The sequence below is a fragment of the Macrosteles quadrilineatus genome, unplaced genomic scaffold (genome assembly GCF_028750875.1).
Source record: "Macrosteles quadrilineatus isolate MER2022 unplaced genomic scaffold, UCM_ALF_1.0 Scaffold_9__3_contigs__length_116548681, whole genome shotgun sequence".
Taxonomy (NCBI): domain Eukaryota; kingdom Metazoa; phylum Arthropoda; class Insecta; order Hemiptera; family Cicadellidae; genus Macrosteles; species Macrosteles quadrilineatus.
Window position 1 is genome coordinate 83,589,056 of NW_026542602.1, and position 22,992 is coordinate 83,612,047.

Here is a 22,992-nt window from a genome sequence, read left to right on the forward strand (position 1 = left end):
TTGTAGGTAATGATTCTGCACTTTTCCATATAGACCAAATTATAAAGGCTTACATAGAAGATTTCACCTGAATCACCCCCCCCCCCCCCTAAACACCCAATTAAAATTTTATTAACCTCATCTTATTGCACATTTAAACCATGAAGGGACTCCCCATGCCAAATTTGATCATTTAAAGCTGAGCCGAGAATTAATGGTTAGCGGCAAGGGAAGTGATGAAACTTTCAGTATAACAATCATTTTTATTTAGTTACAGTATAATATTAGGCGATACCAAACAATATGAAAATGGCTGATGAAAGGAATGAAAATAATTAACTTAAAAATGTGAAAATTGAATTACTTTTAACAATATAATGAAATCTTATTCAAGTAATATACAAGTCGACAAGACTTTAATACATCACAAAACATTACTATGTACAAAGTTTATACAACAACAGCTAATAATTTACAAAAATAATAAATCAAAATATATATACAACACTGTTTAAAGAATGGATGCCATTCATATAACAATATACGAGCACCGTTGGTCGAAAATTAAAATAGCGAGTTACTTTGGCGTCGTTTGGACAGGTAGTATCCACTATACATCTTATAACACTAAGCAAATCTTTACAATGGTACAACAAACAAAATACCCTTCAAGTCCATAGATACAAAACAAGTATACTTAAGAATCAATAGATTTAAAATAATCATAACTATAACACAAATTATTTCACCTACTTATATATTAACAGCGGTAAGTTCACATTAAATAAAAGCCTAAAAATAATAGTAACCTAGTTAAGTAGCTTAGGATGAAATGAATTGAATTATATAATGGAAATATCAGATGTCTTTTAACTACTGTATCATGACTTATACTTAATATGTAACATCAATTATTAGTTGAGCTAAAAATGTTAAATAAACTAAGAAATTTTACGTCATGATACCGAAAAAGAAAGGGGACTATGACTTAACATATGAGCAATATTAAAAATTTGATAACTTTTTACGATAAAGTCTAATGTAAATTTAGGTCTCAAAGTTACATAACTAAAAATTATGGTATTGTGACTATGGCCTACAATTTTAAAAAAGATTTTAGTTTTAACCAATCAATTGAATTGCCTTTTTCAGGATTTGTTAGATAAAATAATTTAAATTTCTTGCATATTAAATAAATGAAATTCTATCTCAATCTTTGACATGAAAATGCAAATCTACTTCGTTACATAAGAGCATTTTCATTGCTACGTTTGTAGGTTGGTTTACATTACCATAAAAAAGATATACCTCCAGCTCAAATGTTTGTATGATTATTTTTAGGATTCTAGGTAGAAATACTTCTTACGATTTACGACCATGTCAATAAAGTTCTCATAAACAAAGCTTTAAAACATAAAAAATGTATTTTAGGTATACATTTCAATATGTAGTGATAATTATTAGTAGTTTCGACAATTTTGATTCCAATGTACGTACTTAGAACATTTGTTAGGATGATTTTGTTCAAGTTCTTTATGGCAAATGAGAAAATAGTTTTCAAGCCGAGTTATACAAAAATTAACACAAGCTCCAGAAAATCACCAAAAGGATAAACAATCTACGATGAAGGTTTCCAAATCACAGCCAAAATAGAAAAATAACTGTACAGTAGAACCCTGCTAATATTCGACCTTGGCTAGTCCAACTTTTTGCTTAATCTGACCGTGCCATCCCCTATCAACAATGACAACAATGATAATTAATTGCTGAAATATTATGACTATTTTCAAAGGTCATAAAGAGATCATCCTGCAATTGCTGCAAAAAATCTTGTTCATCCATCCCCGATCACGGATCAAATGTATTTTCAACCTCCACAATCATGGCAAAATAATGAACGTCTCACATCTTCAGCTATTGTAAAAAAATCCTAGACGAATCTCATGGCCACAGAAAAAATAATCATCCTATCCATCAAAATCCTGAAGATCTTCTCCCAACCTGATCATGGAAACATCGTCATCGTCTTATGGGGTCGTGGCACAATATTTAACGTCTCCCGCGGACCTGGAGACATTATTATCGTCTGTCGCAATTAATGAATGTCAGTTAAGCAGTTAATTTGGCCAGTAACATGCTCCTCAGATAATCCGACCTTTTCACTACAATGGTCCTGGTTCCGTATGTGACGTATTAGCAGGGTTGTACTGTATAAAAAAAGCTTTACACATTATACTGTATGAAAATAATTATAATATAATTATACTATCATAATTAAATGGTCTTAATTTAAGTTTCAATAATGAAAGCTAAAAAACAAGTAACTGCATTTTTTTAGTTTTAAAGCATATAAGACCAAAAAACTTATGGTAGTTTGAACAATTTTATATGATAACTATATCAAAATTAAATTTCCGAACACACGATGTTCGATGTTCATAATGTTATATGGTACTGTTTTGCCACGTAATTTATTTTAAAAGAAGTCATTTATTCCTGGCAACATAAGCTCTGTAATTTTTGCGAAGCACAATAAAATGACATAGGATACTAAAAAATTTGTAGATCTTTTCAGAGGCGACCTAATAAAGCATTTACTGTAAAACAAAAAAACAAAGAATGAATCATAATTTGTTTATGGCGCAGAAGAGTTTTACAAGTAAGTTATACTTAAATTCAACACAATATTTCTTTAGTTGGAACAAAACATGATCAAACGAGGCACATCTTCCCCAACTTGGAACAGTCAAAACACTTTAACCAACACATTCCTTACGTTTTGAACAAATGTCCTATACATAGCACTACCTTGTACATTGCCCTGATGTGGTTGGGTCTATTAGATTATTCAAATCACATCTCTTATACTGAGGCATTTTGGACACTGACATACTTTTTTTCTACATGTGTTTGATTTGAATTTCGCTCAGTCAATGTTAACAACTGCAGGTGTATAATGATGTCTACATTATTTTCAGTCAACTTTTTATCTCAGATTTTTGTCTTTTCTTGATTGTAGTTAAAATGTGGTTTTCACTACTCGTTAAAAGTAATTTAGTTACTTTTTGTAGCTAATATAAACAAAAATTAATCTCTCCAATGTTCTTAATTAGTTTTAAAAGGAGGGGAAAGGATTACATGATAATCCCCTTGGCCTCACACTTGAAATGTTGTGTTACTTGAGCATGCCCCCTGATACAAACGTTGTTGGCACACTAATAACAACTCAAAATCATAAAAAATGAGATAATTCACGTGGATGGTTTATAAAACATTACCCGATTGTTACGTCAAAGCAAACCACAGCAGTGTACAAGGAAGCAGTTTAGCAGTTCACCAGTAATGTGTCGGATGGTTTTCCCCGTGCGGCCAGTGATTGGCCGCATCCCACTCCTAGCTAGTCCTTTGTCTCTTGGCTGCAGACTCTCCACTGCTCGGTGACCGCTCCATGATGTACTTCATCTGAGGCATGTAACTGACCACGTCTCTACAAGGGATCAGAGGTAGAGTGTCCGACACCGAGTCACACTTGCCGTTCTCCTTTAACACCTGCATCTGCTGCCTGTAAAAAATGGTTCAAATTGTTACTTCAGGAGATTTAGAACAAAATTCCATCACAGAAATTCAAATTTTAATTCACCTGTACCATCTCCCAAAGAGATGTTTGTTGTAAATTATCTATTTATCTGCCAACAATGTAAACGGTTTTCAACATAATGCTACTTACGAGTTTCCTTTATAAAGATTGATGTTCAACACGTCCTGAAGTACTTTTCTGCATTCGTTTAAAGATACTGAAGGAAAGAAGTAGGTGACCAGATCAGGAACAGTCATGAGCAGTTCAGAGTAGATGAAAGGTTTTGAATTAATGGAAGGGACCATTTTCTCCATGAGGAAGGCTTTTTGCATCTGAAACAGACAAAGGTTTAACATTTACCTGAACTTAAAACCCCATACAAAAATATGTAAATCAGAGTAAAACTATGAATAACAAAAAATTAAAGGTAATGAGGGACATGGCAATTTAAAAAACGTGAAACAAAAAAATCTTACACTGATTAAAAAGGGGAATTTTGTAACTGAAAAAAAAAATAATAAAAAGCTAAATATTCTATAACAGTATTGATTAAATGCGCTAGAGCTACTTTGTTAACAATTAAGAAAATGTGTAAACAAAGAGTTAGCCTAGCAGGCAATAAAGTTTAACCTTTGACTATAGATAAAATTAGACATTCCATCCCCATATTAAAGTTGTCACCATTTATCAAAATGGACGAAGTTTAATTGAACTTCCATTAGATTGTGATTTAGATTTATTTTCAATACCAAATTTTTTGCCAAGGCAAACAGATAGTCATAAGCTATCAGCACCTTTTATATCACGTCAACTATCTCAGTGCAACAAATAAAGTATAAAATAGCCTTTTAGACAGTATCACAGTCTGTGAATGGTTCACTCAACAATGTTCTTTTATAGTAACAAATTGGCAACAGAAGATCCATTTAGTTGGGATGTCTTCATCAGTATCCAAAGTCAATGGTTGGACATAAACAACAAATGAATCAAACACAGGAAAAGTTAATGATCAAAATGCAAGTCTGTATGTTAATTACAGTCCAAATGCCGATGGAAACGCAAGTAACATTATTGATAACTCCTTCATTGTGTTCCTTGAGCCTTACAACACCATGTTCTCAGTTCTCACCTCGTTCCAAGCCAAAGTTTAAACAGTACGAGTCACTTGCGAAGCCGCTTATTTCCCAGGTCGTTGGTTGCAACCCAAGGTGATCGCTGCAAGAAACAAAACTGTCACTGCTCCGCCTAACCTCTAGTACTTCAACAACCAAAACGGGGGTTTTAAAGTAAAAAAAAAAAAAAATTGTTAGTGGGAGGTTAGTAGTATTTTTTTAGTCTTGTGACCACATTTAAATATATGTGTAACTAAATATCTGAATTCATGCAGTCTTGGAAACAAAGCAATGGATTAACTAGTTTCAATCACATCGGAGTCATCATCAGGCCAATACTACATGTCTTATCCCTTTGTTTGTAGGTCATTAAGATTGACGATAATTAGAAAACGCATCCAAAAACCTTGAACATTTATTGACAATAATGAGAATATGTATAATGTGTGGGTATGTATAATGAGGATGTATTTTCTTGTTATTTGTTATTGTTACCAATATGTTTGTGCTCTATGTCGGTTTGTGTGTGCGTGTGTGTCTGTATATTTATTATTAATTAAAGGTGTGCGGAAATCCAAAAAATTAAGTCGGATATCAGAATCCGACCCAAGTCCAAATTTGATATCCGATACAATCCATGAAATATTTGACTTTTTCTGATAGACTATGTATTTTGCTGTTTTGGACTTAAAACAAAATGTTCAGAGCCATACAGGCCTACTTGAACTTTGAACTATCCAAATCCCAAAATATCTGAACCTCTCAATATCACCTCTAATGTTGATGACCTTCGAAAGAAGCGACAAGAATACATAGAACTGGTCTGATGATGACTTGAATGCGAGTTGAAACTAGTTGCCCTACTGCAAAGTTCCAGAATGCATGAATGAAGGTATTTACACCAATTTAAACTAATTTAAAATTTAAACACTTTTAATTTTTCAATGATTGTAATTTATCCGCAGAAACTTAACAGGGAATGGATATAGTAATTTCACATTTAGGACTGAGGAACATAAAAGGGAAATCAATGTAATTGTTCAATGCCATTACAACGGGTTTTAAAACTTAATTTGCTGTAAACTCATTAATTGATCAGTTTTGCAGAGTATTGGTCTGGCAAAGGTGTTCACTTGTAAATGGAGTTACATAATCATCAATATTATCATTTGCTACAGAACTGCAATAATTGAACTTGTGGAAACAAAGTAAGCAAAAACTATGGTTGATATTAGGGATAGGTTGGTTGTTAAGTTGTGGTTTTTATAATTGACAAAAAACAACATTGGTGTTGTGCTATCAATTTGCCGTGATCTAGTTGGTTGTGAGGTCATAAATGGTTTATCAGATGTTTGTTTACGGCTTTCATAATTTATTTTATTTCTATGGTAATGACTAATGATGCAATAAAAAACCCATTAGCAGTCCCAAATCCATTAATATTTTATCACTAAGAGTCAAGTACTTCCAAGAACTGAGTCAATAGTTAAGCTCATAAAAGTTTTATTACTTTGATTGTTACTCAATTTCTATTCCTTTATAACTTCCATTATTTATTACTAGGGTAATTATGAAATCCAAAACTCATTTTATCATGGATTAATAGTTTTATGATGGTTATAAAATTTCCTGTTAGATGCTGAATTAGTGAAGATTTTGGTATTTTTAAATATGAATTTGTTGACAATACTGTTATTTCCAATACGTATCATATTACAGTTTTCAACAATATTACAACCTAAAACGATTAGGTTAATAAATCCTTAAATTGTAACCTTAAATTTAAAAATAAGACAATTGTGAATTGTACTTATAGATACCATAACATATTGAGGTTAGGGTATGTTGTCTAATCTAATCTTGCTTAAAAATATAATAGCCCCCACATGAAGTTACATTTTTTTTTTGTTTTAATTTTTAATATGTGCACTATCTTTGCATGAGTAGAGAGAGTATTTAAATAAGTGATTTAAGGAGAAAAACCGAAAACCTAGAACCAATAAAAAAAACCGAACCGAAACTGAACTGATAAAATCAGCAACCAACCCATCACTAGTGTAGGCCTATATGCTTTTAATTTATATCAATTTCAGATGATGTACAAAAATATACATCAGTGGCTAATTTTTATGTTGGATGTGATTGATGGGCAAAGTAAAACTTTTATTTTTTTGTTAAAACAAGTTTTTAATAAATTGTAAAGAAAAACAAATAAACTCTTAAAATAATGTTGGCCGAGTAACAATCCAAACGATGGAGTGCATGGTGCTGTAGGCTCAGGAACATTACCTTGAATTGGATACAATTTATAACTAATTGAAGATCAATGATGATGATGATGGTAAAATTTATTGATATAAATACTAAGAGCATGATAAGTTAAAAACAAATAAGGATAGCACGTAGTAAACTTGTGCACGTTACAATCAAAATCATCATCTCTCAATTAAGAGAAAATAACTTTTTAGTAATAGGCCTTAGCAAAATTTGTTTTTACAAATAAAAAAAACCTGGTAATTATTATTTTTTGACACCAATAATTGGTATTTTAAGATTTTTATAAGGGATCAGTCTTACTATAAAACGCCAACCTTTTATTAGATAATGATGATGGCATCTGGATCCAGAATCGATTATTAACTAAAGAAACAATTCAAAATAAGAAATTATAGTTTTTTTCTCCACCTTACTACAACAGATGACAATAAATTGATGAAGTAATTATTGGATTGTATTAACCGGTATATCGGTTTGCAAAAAGTGAGAAAAGAAAAACGTAAAATTGAGATAATGGTGACAATGGACACACTTCAAACTAAACATGCACTGCATTTGTTTATGTCTACCAACCTTGTATGGACAATGAGCTCCAGAAGAAGGAGGTGCCTCCATGATAGGAATGAGTTTCTTCCACAGCCCGTTGGGGTCGGGGTGACCTTGGACGCCCTTACCGTTGCCCATGAGCCTCTGGGGTGACTGTGGCGGGGACGACAAGTCTATCACTTCCTGTCCGGGAGCGTAGTGGTGAAACCTATGACAAATAGTAATGCGATTACAGCAACTTTGAGGAAATGTCATCAGTTTATCTGGCCACTTTTCAGAAGCCTATATCAAAATGTACGTCTCACAGCTTACAGACTTGAAGCCTGCACTAGTCTCTGACTCAAGCACTCCCACAGTTTTTTTGTTTATTTACTATTTACTGTGGTCACTACTCAGTTAAACTAGAATTCTTAACCTCTAAAAAGTTGGATTATAAATTTTTATTGTCCATGGTTTTAAGGGGTACAAAGTTTTTTTCCCCATCTTTGACTCTCAAAATATAAAATATAAAACACGGTTTCTCTTCCCTGTAGCAGCAAACCTAATTAATGTTATTTAAATACTGAACTAATCTAACAAGTTTGAAATGTCAAAAAACTCTTTGTCAGCAAACGATACCAGTCCCTTGAAAAGGCCTATCAATCCTTAGATGTTTCTGTTAATAAACACGGACAATGGCAAAGTTGTTGTTTCTCTCCTGTTGGAAAACAGCTAGACTTGTGCTTGTGGAGAAGGGGAAGGGAGACCCAGACCTATCCATCAATTACAGACTTCTCTGTATATGGCTGGGAAAGTCCTGGAGAAGTTCATCCGTTTCTGACAGAAGACAGCTGTTGCTTCAAGAAACCTGTTTCCTCGTCAGTACAGCAACAGGAAGGGCCGGTCAATGGTCGAACGTTATTTGCTAAACGCTGAGGATTTGGACCACCAGTCATGTGGGATAACATCTTGTTTGTAACACTAGACGATCAAAAGTAATTGATTCCGTGAGGTGGTGCAATATGTTTGACGCACTGTAGAACACCTTACACGTCCCAGCATACCTCATGCACATTATCTCCGGTTCTGCCTTCTTATTTATAACAGTTACTTTTGGTGCCAATCCATGCTAGGCTTGGTTCTCTAACATCGCATACGACAGCTGCCTGAGGAAACTGTTTTAGTCGGGTATGCAGATGATGTTTCGGCTTTTATAGCTGCTGCATTTAGCATTGAGCTGGCCCAGCTGAAACTGAACAGTCATGCATACCATACACACATGAATGGAAGTCTACGGTGTCTCGCTTGATCTGATCAAAATCAATATCGTAATTCTGATTAAAAAATCGGATGACTTTATCGTGCCATTAAGGATGGACCTTGGATGGGCTTAGATGGCAGGACCAGATCTTACATACGGTACACAAGGTCACGTAACTATTTTGGTTTCTTCCCTTATCCGGTTTATGGCCTATGTCAGATGTCCTCGGTCCCGTGGCAAAAGGCTTTTGATGTCCGTACTCCTATAAGGTGCGGATGTGTGGACAAACACGGTCAACAAGCAGGTATATAGGATGCGGTTTGCCTGTGTGCAGTGTCAGGCAGCGCTTAGGGTAGCATCTACATACTACACTTTCCTGGTGATAGCTAGTTATCCCCATCAAACTTTTGCCGTCGCAGAGGATGGTAATTTATCTGCAGCATGAGGAGTACCAGAGGAAGAAATAGGGAAGAAAAGAGGAGCGGACCCTCAACGGCTCTGGCAGGAGCTGGGAACAGGAGACCGATTCAGCAGGTCTAGCCTTGAGTATGTGTTCAAGAGAGGCAAGAAGGCCACGTCACCTGATTGCATTTAATACCTGGGCAACTCCTGACGATGTGAAACACACTTTCTTCCGCTACACGCATAGGAATAGGCCTTGCCTGGAGGCTCAAAAACATCTGGGACTGCTGTTGATGGACAATGTCATCCCGGTGATGACGGAAGGTGAGGATAATCAGACCTGTGACACAGTTGGTTTAGGGACTTCTCTGTGGCAAGATGCTTGACCTTGACCGGGATTAGGTTTATGACACATGTTGAAGTAACTTAAAAAAAATGTAGATGAACAATCCCAGGGCCAGACCCCACATTACAGGCTCGAGGGTGCTTACCTCTGGTTGGAGCCATTGACAGGTATCAGCGGAGGGGGGAACTTTGCTTGTTGTGCTGAAGTGTTGTGTGTTGTAGGATACTGCAGGTGAGGGGGTGGAGGTAGCATGGAGCCCATTTGATGCATGGAACTTCCGGTCGGCAAAACGTTCATGTTGGACGTTGAGTACGTGGGATTCCTGCAATATTGCAACAGCCATTAGACTAGAATACCTCAACCAACTACTCTATATCACATGCCTGTAATTTAGGTTATGGTTTAGGCATTCTTAAAACAAGGAAAATTTTTCATTTATGGAGAGCTTATGGAAACGAGGCTTTTTGATATAACTTTGGTTTTGGAATAAGAAACTTAATTAATAGTTGTGAACCAACATTCAAATTATGTGGCATATTTGGAAACGGGTTGCAATTCAGAACATATTTTTATTTTAACAATTCTATTATGTTGATTGTTGACACACCGGAAGACTACCAACTGAGTACCTGAACATTATCAGCAATTAAGTAGGCCCTAACTAGTAATTGTGAATAATTGCCTATTTTAGTTTTACTCATAGACACTTAATTTTTTGCACAGGCAAAGTTAACGGCATGTCATTAGCAAGTACAAAAAAGTAATAAAACAAAAAACTAGTGAATGACGAATTAACAAAAACTTATCTCTCCTCCCAATCTTCAAAGTTTTTGTTTCCTTGAGTAAACTCTACCAATCTATATTTTAACTTCATGTCTTTGAATTATAATATTAATATAGTCTAGGCTATAACAAAATGAAAATATACACATTTTCAGTTAAATGTAAGACAGAATATTGCATATTGTAAATAAAATAATAGATTTCAATATGAAAGTGATCATTTAAAAACAGGCTTGCATAAAAGTTTTTTTATTCGATCTCCTTTGATTGTACGTATCTCAAAATTTAAAGATGAACATGCAACTTTAAAAAATACATGTGTTGAATACAAATATGTCTCAATTTATTTTTGGCCAGTTTTGTCTTAATACTTTTATGATTCAACCCCAATAGAACAATATATAATGTATTATTTAGTAATAGGCCTAATAGTTTTCACAGAAGAAAAAAGAATATTTCAAATTACTATAAAGGTCAAGAGTAGAAACAAAGAAAAAATCCATATTCTGATTTCATGCTGATCCATTTGTTATCAAAAGCGAAATAATAATTGTTACAAAGATGGACAGCAAAGTCTGATTGCGAAGGCGAAGAACTGAAACAAGAAACAGATTTGGACATGCATCAGGCAGCAAAGTGAGCTGACTCACCAATCGTCCTTTCCAAACGTGTGGTAACTACAAACCAACAACTTCATCAGCCACTTTTAAACACTTAAAATCTAGCAAGATATAATTTAATCCTTTGAGCCCATTGATTAACTTATGACAGCTAGCTTTGCCAGACAGGTGAACTAACTAGCTGCTCACCAGTACGTTGCTCAGATTTTTTTGTCTAAGCTCTGACTTGGCTGGGATTTAATATTGAAAAACAATCAAACTACTTCTAGTTGTTGCTATGTAGTGTTTAGTGTCTTTGTATTGTGGCAATCCTTTGACGACATAGGGGTGGATAAATCTGAAGTTCTGAAGGATAAGATAACCAGGGTCATCCACTACAAAGGACTAGTCAGAGGTGAGACGGAAAATCTAGTATGTTTAATGTATTAAACAGCTCTGGTGGACATTGACAATAATGAATCATTCTCCAGTGAATGAGTCGTTAACTAGAGGCTTTTCAACTTAATAAATTAACTGTTCAACGTCCTCAACACGCAAACTCATATTTAAAAATGCAATTTTTTCAAACAAACTTTACACAACAATTTTTAAGAGAGCAAACACAAGTGACAGTTCCCGGGAGTAGCCGACTGAGACTGAGCAACACTAGTCGTATATGTGCGCGTCTAGATTTGTTTCAATAGACATCAAGTCTGGAGCAACAGCCCTGCGACAATGGAGTTGCGGAGCTGTCTCTGGCAAATGGGTCCAGGAACAACGGTTGCGACAGTTGCGCGACTGTCCCTCAACCTTTTTTTGTGTGCGCACTCCGATTTAAAACAATGCTGAACATTTCAGTCGGCCAACTGTTGCTAGACTCAAAGTCGCCTGGCCTAAGTTTTGTTAGTCTGAATGACCAAACTAATCAACCTGTGCTCAAAGGGTTAAACAATGAATTGATATGCTTAAATTTAGGAATGGTACTCAAAGGAAATTCAAACAAATGAGATTCCTTTCAGAGCATTTGTAGGATTTTATTAATTGCACCTTTTATAATTTTTTGTTAGATTGGGGAAAAAAGACTCATTCAATGACTCAGACATCTACTTCATTTTAAAATGTACATGTTTTAAAAATACAATTTAATAACTTTTCTAAAAAGGGGACGTGATTAAAGCATTTATTTCAATTAAAATGGATCAGCTAATGATGATGGAATGATGTACTGTATTTAACATCTGTTCTGACTGAAGCCGTATAGCAATTGGGTCAATATTAAAACAAACTATTTATTTTTATCATAGCTTTCTGATTGATTTATTGTGTGTCAGTTTTTAATTTCAAATTTAAATAGCACTTCAGCCAATCCGTATGTAACGGATGTTACATTTTCACTAATTAAATGTTAATATTGACTTTAAATATTATTAATTATCCATTTTAAGACTTTTGGTTGGTAAATAAGGTTGGTCTTAATATGGAGTGTAAGTTTGGGTATGTTTCATTGATGAATAAACGAATAAAAAATTATTTTGTCGCGTAACGGATGTTACACAATTGTGAACCTGCCTAACGCAATCATGTCATTCCATTGAAAATTCAGTTCATCTACAAATTTTAAATGAAAAATGCTATTATGTAGGCTTACTGAAGTAAGTATAGTATTTATTTGCACTTATTTGTTTTAATAAACATTATCAGGCAATTTTAAAATAATTATTTACTAGTGTAACGGATGTTACTCTTATTTTGTAACGGATGTTACACTTTATTCACATTTGGCTAGTTCTTTCAAAACTAAACTTTTTACATGAAATTCATCATTCTTTTGTCAGATATGCAAATTATTACTTATTTATTGTTAACATTTATCACATATTACAACCTTAAACCATTAATTGTTCTTATATAAATAGAATACGTTCAAATGCAGCAGCTGGTAATAATTAACACAAAGTAGGTTACTAAATTGTTTATTTAAAAATCTTGTTTTACCATTGGATTTGTTTTACATAGAACTGACACTCACAATTACTTAAAACTATTTACCAGTTATGAATATAATTATTTGAATAAATTGAACTTAACTGTTCGCAGTGGTCTAGTTTACTAGCTGTACCTATTTAATTACGACACTGGAAGAGGTCGAGTAAACTCATAGTAAAGCCTATTTCCTGCTGCTATTATTTTGGGAGTTGGCAAAATTTTTACTACTTGCTCCACACCAATGTATTTCTCTCCTTCTTCACCAACTTTAAAGACTCGTCCGTTTTTTCCATGGTTGGTCAGAAATAAAACACAAACTTCCCCATCATCGGTAACAGCTGATTGGCAAACGGCTGCATATAACAAATTGTTCCTGTGAGTGTGGTATTTTACCAGAACATATTTGTCAGGGATAATTTGACTTTCTTCTACCAACTCATCTTGGTCAATCAAAGTTTCTACAACTTCACTCTCATCTTCTTGTCGCTCTTCCAATCCCCCAATACTACTGCAATCGTCCTCTGAATCGGTTGAATATACATCACAATATCTCACACGAGTCTTCTTCTGTTTTGATTTTTCAGCCTTGATGACTTGATGTTTTTGCATGGGTGATCTGCATGTTACTGCAGCTAGTACATGATCATCATCTAGCTTCTGGAAATGATGGTATTTTCGTATTCCAATTATCTCAACAGATTGTTCCCATCTTTTTTTGAGTAACTTGTCACCGGTTGCATCAACATCTTCTTTTGAGACAAACAGGGTTGTAACCAAGTTGCAATATGTCTGACACGCATTGAAAAAGTCTTGTGGTGTATTTAAGATCACTGATTTTGACTTAACTCGTATCCAAATGTTTCGCTTCAGCTGGCCACCAATAGCATCTACTGCACCCTTGCCATGTCCAGCTGCAAACGAGCTCCACTGAACATCTGTTAAGTTCAAATCAGAAGCCAGGTAACAGACATTGGACACTGTTTGCTCTTGAATTGGGCTGAGCAATTGTCAGAGAAAATTGAGAGGGTTTTAAGTTCTTCGTACTCAAACTGCTTAAAATCATCAACAACCGCCTTTAAGAAAACCCAGCTACATTCCTTTGAATGTGACATGTCATCACTAACGACAACGTACGATTTTACTCCATGTTCATACCAAATACATGCGGTAAACAGTGTTACCTGAGCATGGCACCAGTGGGCACTTTGTATCTCATCTTGAGATGTTAGGGCAAAGTTTTCTGCGTAATCAATCTGTATTACTGCTCCTTTATCAATGTTGTTTTTCATATGATCAAAATGTTCAGATTGGACATTTTTTACAAAACAGTGAAACTTAAAAGCAGGTAATGTCTCATTTATTTTGTCGAGTACATCTTGAAGAGGCGTTGAATTTTCCACGACTTGATACTTTCCATCCTCTTTCCGCCATGATTTCCACTTTACAGTTACGGAGTAGTCAGTATTTTCATTTAGAATAGTCTTCACATCAGTCTTACAATTCTCGCAAACATTTGTCATGCAACCTTCACTGTCTGTGTTGCAGCACATTAAGTTTAATAAGATGCGGTGGTTGAAAGTAGATTCCAATCCTGCTGCTCTTAACCCTTCTACCAAGAAAGAGAAGTTTGCGTGTTTCACACAAACACAAACGTTGTGAGGTGTGTTTGCCACTGGTATTACATGTTTTGGCCTAATCTCAAAAAACTTTGACCTTGAAACTGAAATGTTAGGGTTTTTTTCTAAAAATAAAGCCCTGGCTTCGTCTATTGTCATCATTAAAAATCTCTTCTGTTTTTGGATTTTTTTCTTCAATTCATCGTCAAATACTTTTATGTAGTCCCGCTTACCAGGTGCCTGCCAACTCACTTCATCACTCTCGTACCATTGAATGACCTTATCTTTGGTTTCTTCACAGAACTTCTTCCTGATTATAGTTGTTTTAGGCCTAGATACAAACAAATCATCATGGGTACCGAAATCATCAGTCAATAGTTGACGGATGACTGCCCTTTTCTTTTTTGGGCTGAATGGCAAAGCTTTTTTTACTTTGCTTACAGCCTTTTGGAGGGTATTTTTTTTCTTGTAGGAACCTAACTTTGTAGGTGTTCCTACGGGTGCTTCTGTGGTGAGTTTGGCTAATTTTTGTTTCGCCCGCCAAGCTTTAACTCTTGAGCGAGTTTGTTCTTTCTTTTGTATCTTCTCCAACTCTGTCATAATTTCTTTCTTCTTTCGTCTATTTTCTTGGTTTCTCACTCTGTCTTTTTCGAGATGCAATTTCCACTTTTCTTCTTCTTTCTTCTTAAAGTATCGGCATTTTTCCATCCGATTTTTAAACTTCGGCAGATTTTCTGTGTCATTCTGAAACGAGCAAACATTTAAAATAGTTTCTAATAATATTTCAGTTAGGCCTAACAAAGATTTTTATTTGAAATGTTATTACCTAGGTATTCTCATATAATAAATGGCTTTGTAAAAAAAAAAAGGAATTTCAATAGTTTCACAGGTAAATCTATATTTCAAAAGTTATTAATCTGCAAACCATAAAAGGTCAGCAGTTTAATTCTAAGCACTATTTAGACTCTAGGTAGGTCTAGGTAACATTACAAAGTTTTAGGCCTAGTTACAAAACCCAGTTTTTGGCCTTTGAGGCTAATACAAGTTATTAAGTTAAGTTATTAAGTTATTAAATAGCGTTTTAAATGAGTATTTATGATTAGCATGAATAGTGTAGTAAATTACTTACTGTGAAATGTAAATTGCCTTAATAAAGTGTTTATAGGCAATTTGAGGTTATGTTAAACAATAGCCAAAGAATTTAAAACAAAATCTTTGTAAGTGCAGTCAGAAACACCTATTTAAGGCTTGTAACATCCGTTACGTAACGGATGTTACAAGATTTAAAACTCTTATAAAATTGTATTTTTACATAAATATGTAAATATTAGGGTATATACCAACATGTGCAGACCTTAACCTTACTTTTAGAAACTTTCATTGTTTTTCTTTAGACCATTCATATAAAAAAAAAACTTTTTCATGTTTTTGTGTAACGGATGTTACATGCAACCATCTATTCTAGAACTGTTTAAAAAACTCATAAAGAATCTTACCTGATCATTCATTTTGGTGTTGTCACTTGAGCATAACCTCAACACTGCAAACTGGTCACAGTCTAATGTGGAAGTGAACTATGGTGCCTCCACCAGAGAACTCAAAACTTCAGCATTTTTACAAAGAGTAATCTGGGTCTTAAGTATAGCAACTTCAAATCATCAAAAAAAGCAGTAAAAATAAAAATATTGAAATTTACTCTTTTTATTCGTAAAATTTAACTTGTACCTCATAGTAATGCATAATTAGTTTAATTCTATTATTAAAAATTAATTTTTCCTCAAATTCCTCTCTTACGCGGATTGGCTGACTTCTCTTTCCTGTTCCTTCCTAAGTAATCCTAAAACAGAGAGTGTTGTTCTAAAAGTCCACCAACACAGAAAAAGTGTTGCATAATATGCGCTATTTTTTAATTCAAACAACATAAACATGTGTGAGGGAAATCATCTGAGAATGTTTTCAATGACAATGCATTTACCTAAACTAAAATAAGCCCGATAGAGTATATTACCAGGATTTTTCGGTAGCAGGCACAATGAAAGGTTTGGAACGGGAGTAGGATGGGTGCAGGGGAAAGACTTTGCACACGTACCCCATCGTGTGTGGTGGGCCGGACACCCTGACTAGTGGAGGTGGTTGAGGAACTTGAGACTGGGCACCCATACCCATCGAGTGTGGCTGAAAAAGAATTACCTTGTGTAATGACCACTGAGCAGGATGAAATTTACACTGTCTTTACATCAGGTACATAGAATAGTGTCAAAAATTACATCTAAAAACTTCAATCAACCTAAAAATATGTCTATAAAAATTAAAATGAGACATTATTATTTTAAAGTAGTATATAAGTACAGTAGAGTCCCGCAAATTCGGCGTAATGTGGACTGGAAGGGTGCCGAGTTTGTGAAATGCCGAGTTATCGGGGAGTAGGGTTAAAAATAAGAACAAAACAATTTTTATTCCTTTTAGCTGCCTTGTTTATTTATTTTTATATTACAAGTCAGTATTAAGTCATTAGATATAGTATAACAAATCCTTGGTACGAGTTGCGAATGATTTGACTTGAGCCCATGTTTAACTCGGACTAAAAAAATCACTAATTTTCTGAGCCAGGTGATGGCCGAGTTATCCAGACTGCCGAGTTATCGAGTGCCGAGTTTGCGGGACTCTACTGTAACCACAGAAAACGTACTACTATAACCCAGAATGCCAACCGCATGGTAAAAAGCATTAAGTGTTTTGAGAGAGCTTTGACTGTCAATCCGTAGGCAGCGCCACCAGCGTTGCTATGCTATTGCATGGCAACGCTGGTGGCGCTGCCTACGGATTGACAGGCAAAGCTCTCTCAAACCGCTTAATGCTTTTTACCATGCGGTTGGCATTCTGGGTTATAGTAGTACGTTTTCTGTGCTGTAACATATAGGCCTACAGGTATAACACTTTAACTGTTTTTTATTTAAAAACTATTTTAATCCCTAAAGAACTCAGGTTGTTGATTGCAAAGTTTCACTCCCATTTTAAACCTATATAAGTCAACTTTATTTTCAATAATTCTTGTTATAGGCCTAGTAAATAGAAGTAATTCTATTACCATACATAGTGGCAGTGATGACAGTAGATACTACGATGGATTAGGTTTTGTGGTAAAAATTCAGTGATAGCTTATGAAGCAATTTGTGAGAGAATATGCTACATAAGAGAAAAGTTAAAGTGAAGATGATAAAAAAAGACTCATTCTATGCACAACTGGATAACTTAACTTTTTACTAATCACCAAACTACGATACCAGACAGGTTATTAGAGACACTAACGCACGGATAGGGAAACAAACGATATGGAAAAGTGCTGCAGGACAACACAGTTTGCACAATAGGTACTTCCATTGATAATGGGATGAGGAGGTTACTAAGCTTTGCTACAGTAATGAACCTTTATTATTAGAGGTCTGCGGTACAGAAAATTGAAGGTCGGCACGGTTCGGTATGGTACAATATTTTGTACCTCGGTTCTCGGTACAAAATCGGTACGGGGCTACCCATATTTTTGCGGTTTTCTGCGCAGAACTGTATTTAAACCATTATTTTTAACTTTAATACATTGACATTACTATGACAATGGATAGTATCCTACATTCATGGTTTTCTAATAACAGTTACTGTACCACACATTATTAAAACAAAACCTTTTACTACTACCACGAGGATTGTGTCAAGAAAAAAAATTCAAACAACTTCAAAAAATTATGCTTGTGGTTTCATCAATAGAAAGATAAAATATTTATAGCAAATATTTTAACTTATAAAATAAGATTGTAGATTAGTTACAAGTTTAGTATGTAGCCATAAACAGTTTTATGGCAGTAGGCAATGGCCAGCGGCAAATTGAATATTCACAAAATACTGACTGAGTTAGTGAACATTTAACAGTTATCATAAAACTATTATTTTTATGATAAAATAGAATTGGGGAAAGTCGTAAAGAAATAAAAGTGATAAAACTTAACAGTTCATATGGAAGTACTAGAATACAACTATTATTGTCCTGATAAAATGTTATTGTCATGATAAAATGTTAATGGATTTGGGACTGCTAATGGGTTTTTTATTGCATCATCACCCTAGTAATAAATTATGAAGATCATAAACAAATATCTGATAAGACTTTTATGTGCTCGGTTGACTGCAATAGTAAACTGAAAGGAATTTGTACCGGAACTGATGACATAATTTAGCTTGTACCTATTGCTAGAACATTAGACTCTTAGTAATCTGGCAGATATAGGGGTCCTGTGAAACTGCCTACTAGAATGCCATTAATAAAAACAATGCACCATCAAACATATCTGCGAAGATCGCTCAATCAGAAGCCGCTATTGCCGTGATTGCATAATACGACGATGCGCAGGAGACCATGATAATGCGTAAACGGCCTCAGGAGATGATCAGAATTTCGCCGCAATCGCGGCAGACCATACCCGTCAAAAGACGCAGAATTACTGGAGTGGCGCAGTACTGGATTATGGAGGGTCTACTGTACTAGTAAGATTCCCACATAAATACATTCATAAGAAAACATGGGAAGGCTGCAGGTGAAGATTGAATCGTGAAGGAACCATTTAAATATGGTGGTAGGTATGCTTAAAATGATAAAGTGTCATCATAAAATAATAGTTAAGGTCTGGAACCTAAAAATTATGCCCGAAGAATGAAAGGAAGCAGTGATAATTCCCATCAACAAAAAAGAGAATAGATAAGAGAGACTATAGACTAAAGAGGAATATATATTTTTAACTGTACCGGTATGTGTAAATTTTGTCTGGAGGTTATATTTAATAGATTGGCGGTCTATGGAGAAGAAATAATAGGAGAGCAGCAAGCAGGATTTATGAGTGCAAGTTTTGTTGATTTATGCTTTTAACTTTGTGCTGGCTTTATGCTGGTTACCCTACAGCTAAGATAGGTTCTTGCTTTTAATTACAGCACAAACGGATGGCTTAACAACACGTTGCCTACCAGTCGTCACACTCCTCCGTGTGAGGACTCATGTGTGACCTGGTAGTGAATGTGTTAAACAACTTAAGCCTATTGTTTTAAAAGCATTTCAGTTATTGCTATTTTTTTAACAACCACACTTGGATGAACACTGAAAAAAGACTAGGACTTTGAATAATTAATTACACTAAATGATTTTAACATCAACTTATTTTTTACCGCACAAAAATCACACGTACTTCTTTAAGGTCTCACCCATAGTTAATATATGAATTACTAACCGTTTCATAATTAATGTGGACGACCACATCCAGTTATTTATCGTTCGCTCTGTTAATTCAAATTTCTTAAATAATGAATTAGCCTAATTAAAGCTATTACTTACCGAGGAGTAATACTGTGGGCTGGGGGCCATTCCTCTTGGCTGGTAGGACCTGGTGGATGCAACAGCAGCTGCCGTCTGTTGGTTGATCTGAGGAAAACAAATGGCCTATTAATTTGTGTTGTGTCCAACCTCAACTTTGAATGGTAAGGAAGCTTGATGTTTTTGGACCTGATGATATACTTTTAATGAGTACGAAACAGCTGTCTCTAGTTGAACTAACTACACGGGATCGTTTGACAGTAGCAAGCGTAAACCTGTAATTTTGCATGATCAAACAATCTAGACATTATACATCATGAGCATTTTGCACATAGAAACAAACATTGCTGCCTGTGTACATTTAAAACAAACATTGCTGCCTGTGTACAACTGTGTATGGTCTCATTTCATATTAACTCTTAGCATGCAGTCATATTTATAACTTAAAAAATGTCTTAATGATATTAGCGAATTTCCCTATAGGGAAGTAGCTATTACCGTAGGTGGCACGGTAAGACTAGGGCCCGGGACCGATATGCTTTTTCATTTTCACAAGACAAACTAAAGGAGGTGAGGATAGGAAATACTCCGGGTGTAGGAAAATTCTTTGCAAGCTATAAACAGCAAAGATTATTATATGCTCATTATTTTAAGAACAATCAATGAAATAGGATAGGCCTGATCAAAATTTGTTGGATTGAATGTAAAACTATTCGTACACCTAATATTAGTTGTTGTGGAGGCACAAGGCTTTAAACCCTTTAATGCATCAAAGCCCTCTAAATTCAAATGGCCAGCCCTGATGGATACGGCTAAGTTTTTATATTATGCTTAGGCCTACTAGTATAATCCTTATAGATTGTACGACCAGTACCGCTTGCCATACTGATTTTCTCGCCTACTCATCCGGGAAGCATAGATGGTCATTCTATACACTTTTTTGTACTAAATTGCAAGCTTTGGTAAATTGCACTATTAAACAAATATAATACTCTGATTCACAATATGTTGAAATTTTAATTTGTCATGTTTCCAGCTCTGTGTAACATAATTTTTGAAGTAAAATAACGTCAGTGTGATGTTGCTGTGTGAAAAAGTGATGTGAAGTTACATTTACCAGAGTAAAAGATTTTTTTACTGGGTAAAATGAATAGGTAATAGGTAAATGAGTCAGGTTTTTTGGTCAATCAGATCCGATGGTATTAGAAAAGGACTGGTTCAATGCCCATTTTGATAGTGAAAAGACATTCCATAAGGGTCAATGTCACAGAATGGGATAAGTTATGTCTCAAATAAAAAATACCCCCACCGCAGCAAACCTGCCATCTAAGCGAATTTCCATTTGGCTGAATTGATTTTCAATTAATCTTTTTAAATAACATTAGGTTTAACAAGTACCTAGGTTTGCTGCTACAAGGAAACTAATAAAGTGTGTGTTTTAAGTAAAATAATTATTGCTTAGTATAAAATGAATATATTTGCCAAGTTTGATCAAAATATATCCATAAACAAGCAAACTACAACATTTTACAATATTCTCTATAAGAATAGCATGGGAATTTTTAATTTACCATTTTTTTAGTTTTCTCCGTAACCAATAACCGTACAAAAACACTTTGATATATTGAATTGTTTGTTTTTTTAAGTTCTTTAAGAAGGTTTAGAGAACAATTGGGAAATGTTGTGTTTTGAGGGTCAAAAGTGAGAAAAACCAATTTTTACCCCATAAAACCCTGTTCCCATGGTCCGATCATGCTGGATCGCGAACTCATTCAAGTTTATCCCGCCTTACACCTTCAAACCAAATTTCATCAAAATCGGATAAAAATTACTCAAGTTATCGTGTTCACGGACACATATATATATATATAAATCTATATATATCTATATATATATATATATATATATATACATATATATAAATTTGAACGAATGGTGTTTTTGGCCTCTGGGGACATCAAAATGAAAAAGTAAATCGGTCCCTGGCCTAAGTCTTACCATGAGACCTACGGTAATAGCTACTTCCCTATAGGGAAATTCGCTAAAATAAAACTGAATAAAAAAATAATTCAATGTGTGTACATACTTATTTACCTTATTTCCCAATAATATATTCCTTTATTTTAGCAATTACATGCATAATTTAAAAGTTTTATAGGTTACCGACGCATATTTACAGTCCGGTCACTTGTCTCCGGTCACTAACCTAAACATCAAATGAGATGTCAAATATGGAAAAACTCTAAAAAAAACGACAGAGCTTTGAATATAGGTTATACGTAATACTTATTATTCGAATGCGTCATCTGTTCAATCTTACAATTGGTCGGAATATTGATTTTTCGACCTAATACGTCAGTCTCCAAGTGCCACCGAGATATGGACTGTGAAAATGACGTAGCCCGCCAAAGCAGCAAAAAAAGTTGTAAAGCGCGGCAAATCGTCCCAGCCTTGTGAGTACCTTTGTAAAATTGCTGTGAGTTGAAGTTTTTGCCAGAAGAAGTGTTGATTTAGAAATTATAATCAAAACAACAGGCAAGAAACACATCGTACCTTAATTATGTTACAGTTCGGTCACTCACACTAATCTGATATATTCCAATAAAACTGGCAAATCAAACGTTGGACTAGCTGTAGAATTGTGCACAGAGCATAACCTGAAAATGAGGCCTAGTCTCGTCAACTAGCCTAGGAGCTATATTAAATAATATAGTAGGCCTAAGGTTACAGTCCGGTCACGAACAGTCCGGTCACGTTACTGGAGCTGTTTTTCCGTGACCGGGCTGTAATATAGTGCCAAAATGTATAATAAATGCAGGTTGCGTTTATTTTATTATGTTATTTGATATTCTAAATTTAACTTACAACACAAATATTAAACTTTAACTAAAAATAGTTTTAAAAAAAACTAAATTGTTATAAGAAATTTGTTTCCAAAATATCCAGGTATGAATGAATTTCCGTTTTAGTTCTTTGTTATATATTTAATATTTGTCGTTTACGATTCTATGGTCAGTTTTTAACCATATGTAGGCCTAAGCTCAAATATTCGCATAACAGGATGGATTATTTTTTTTTACAATAGGTAGTTTGTAAACTAATTGTATTTCAATGTTACTGAACTTTTTTCAAATACAAGTAAATATTTAATTAACTATGATGGATTTTGTTTACTT

At 34.6% G+C, this 22,992-nt stretch overlaps 1 protein-coding gene across 3 annotated transcripts in view; it reads right to left on the reverse strand.

Annotated features, from left to right (window-relative positions):
- Nucleotides 1-257: 257 nt before the first annotated feature.
- LOC129002301 (uncharacterized) overlaps nt 258-22,992 on the reverse strand; it is a 36,098-nt gene continuing 13,363 nt past the window's right edge. The window contains exons 4-10 of one of the 3 annotated variants that reach the window (XM_054429994.1): nt 19,838-19,924; nt 16,553-16,638; nt 10,913-10,939; nt 9,625-9,801; nt 7,519-7,699; nt 3,707-3,888; nt 258-3,541 (exon numbers count right to left, since the gene is read on the reverse strand). In XM_054429994.1, the coding sequence (XP_054285969.1) occupies nt 3,373-3,541; nt 3,707-3,888; nt 7,519-7,699; nt 9,625-9,801; nt 10,913-10,939; nt 16,553-16,638; nt 19,838-19,924 (909 nt within the window). In that variant the 3' untranslated portion in view covers nt 258-3,372. Of the gene's footprint in view, nt 3,542-3,706; nt 3,889-4,685; nt 4,772-7,518; nt 7,700-9,624; nt 9,802-10,912; nt 10,940-16,552; nt 16,639-19,837; nt 19,925-22,992 lie in introns of those variants that run through there. The other 2 variants (XM_054429996.1, XM_054429995.1) reach the window with 2 other exon arrangements.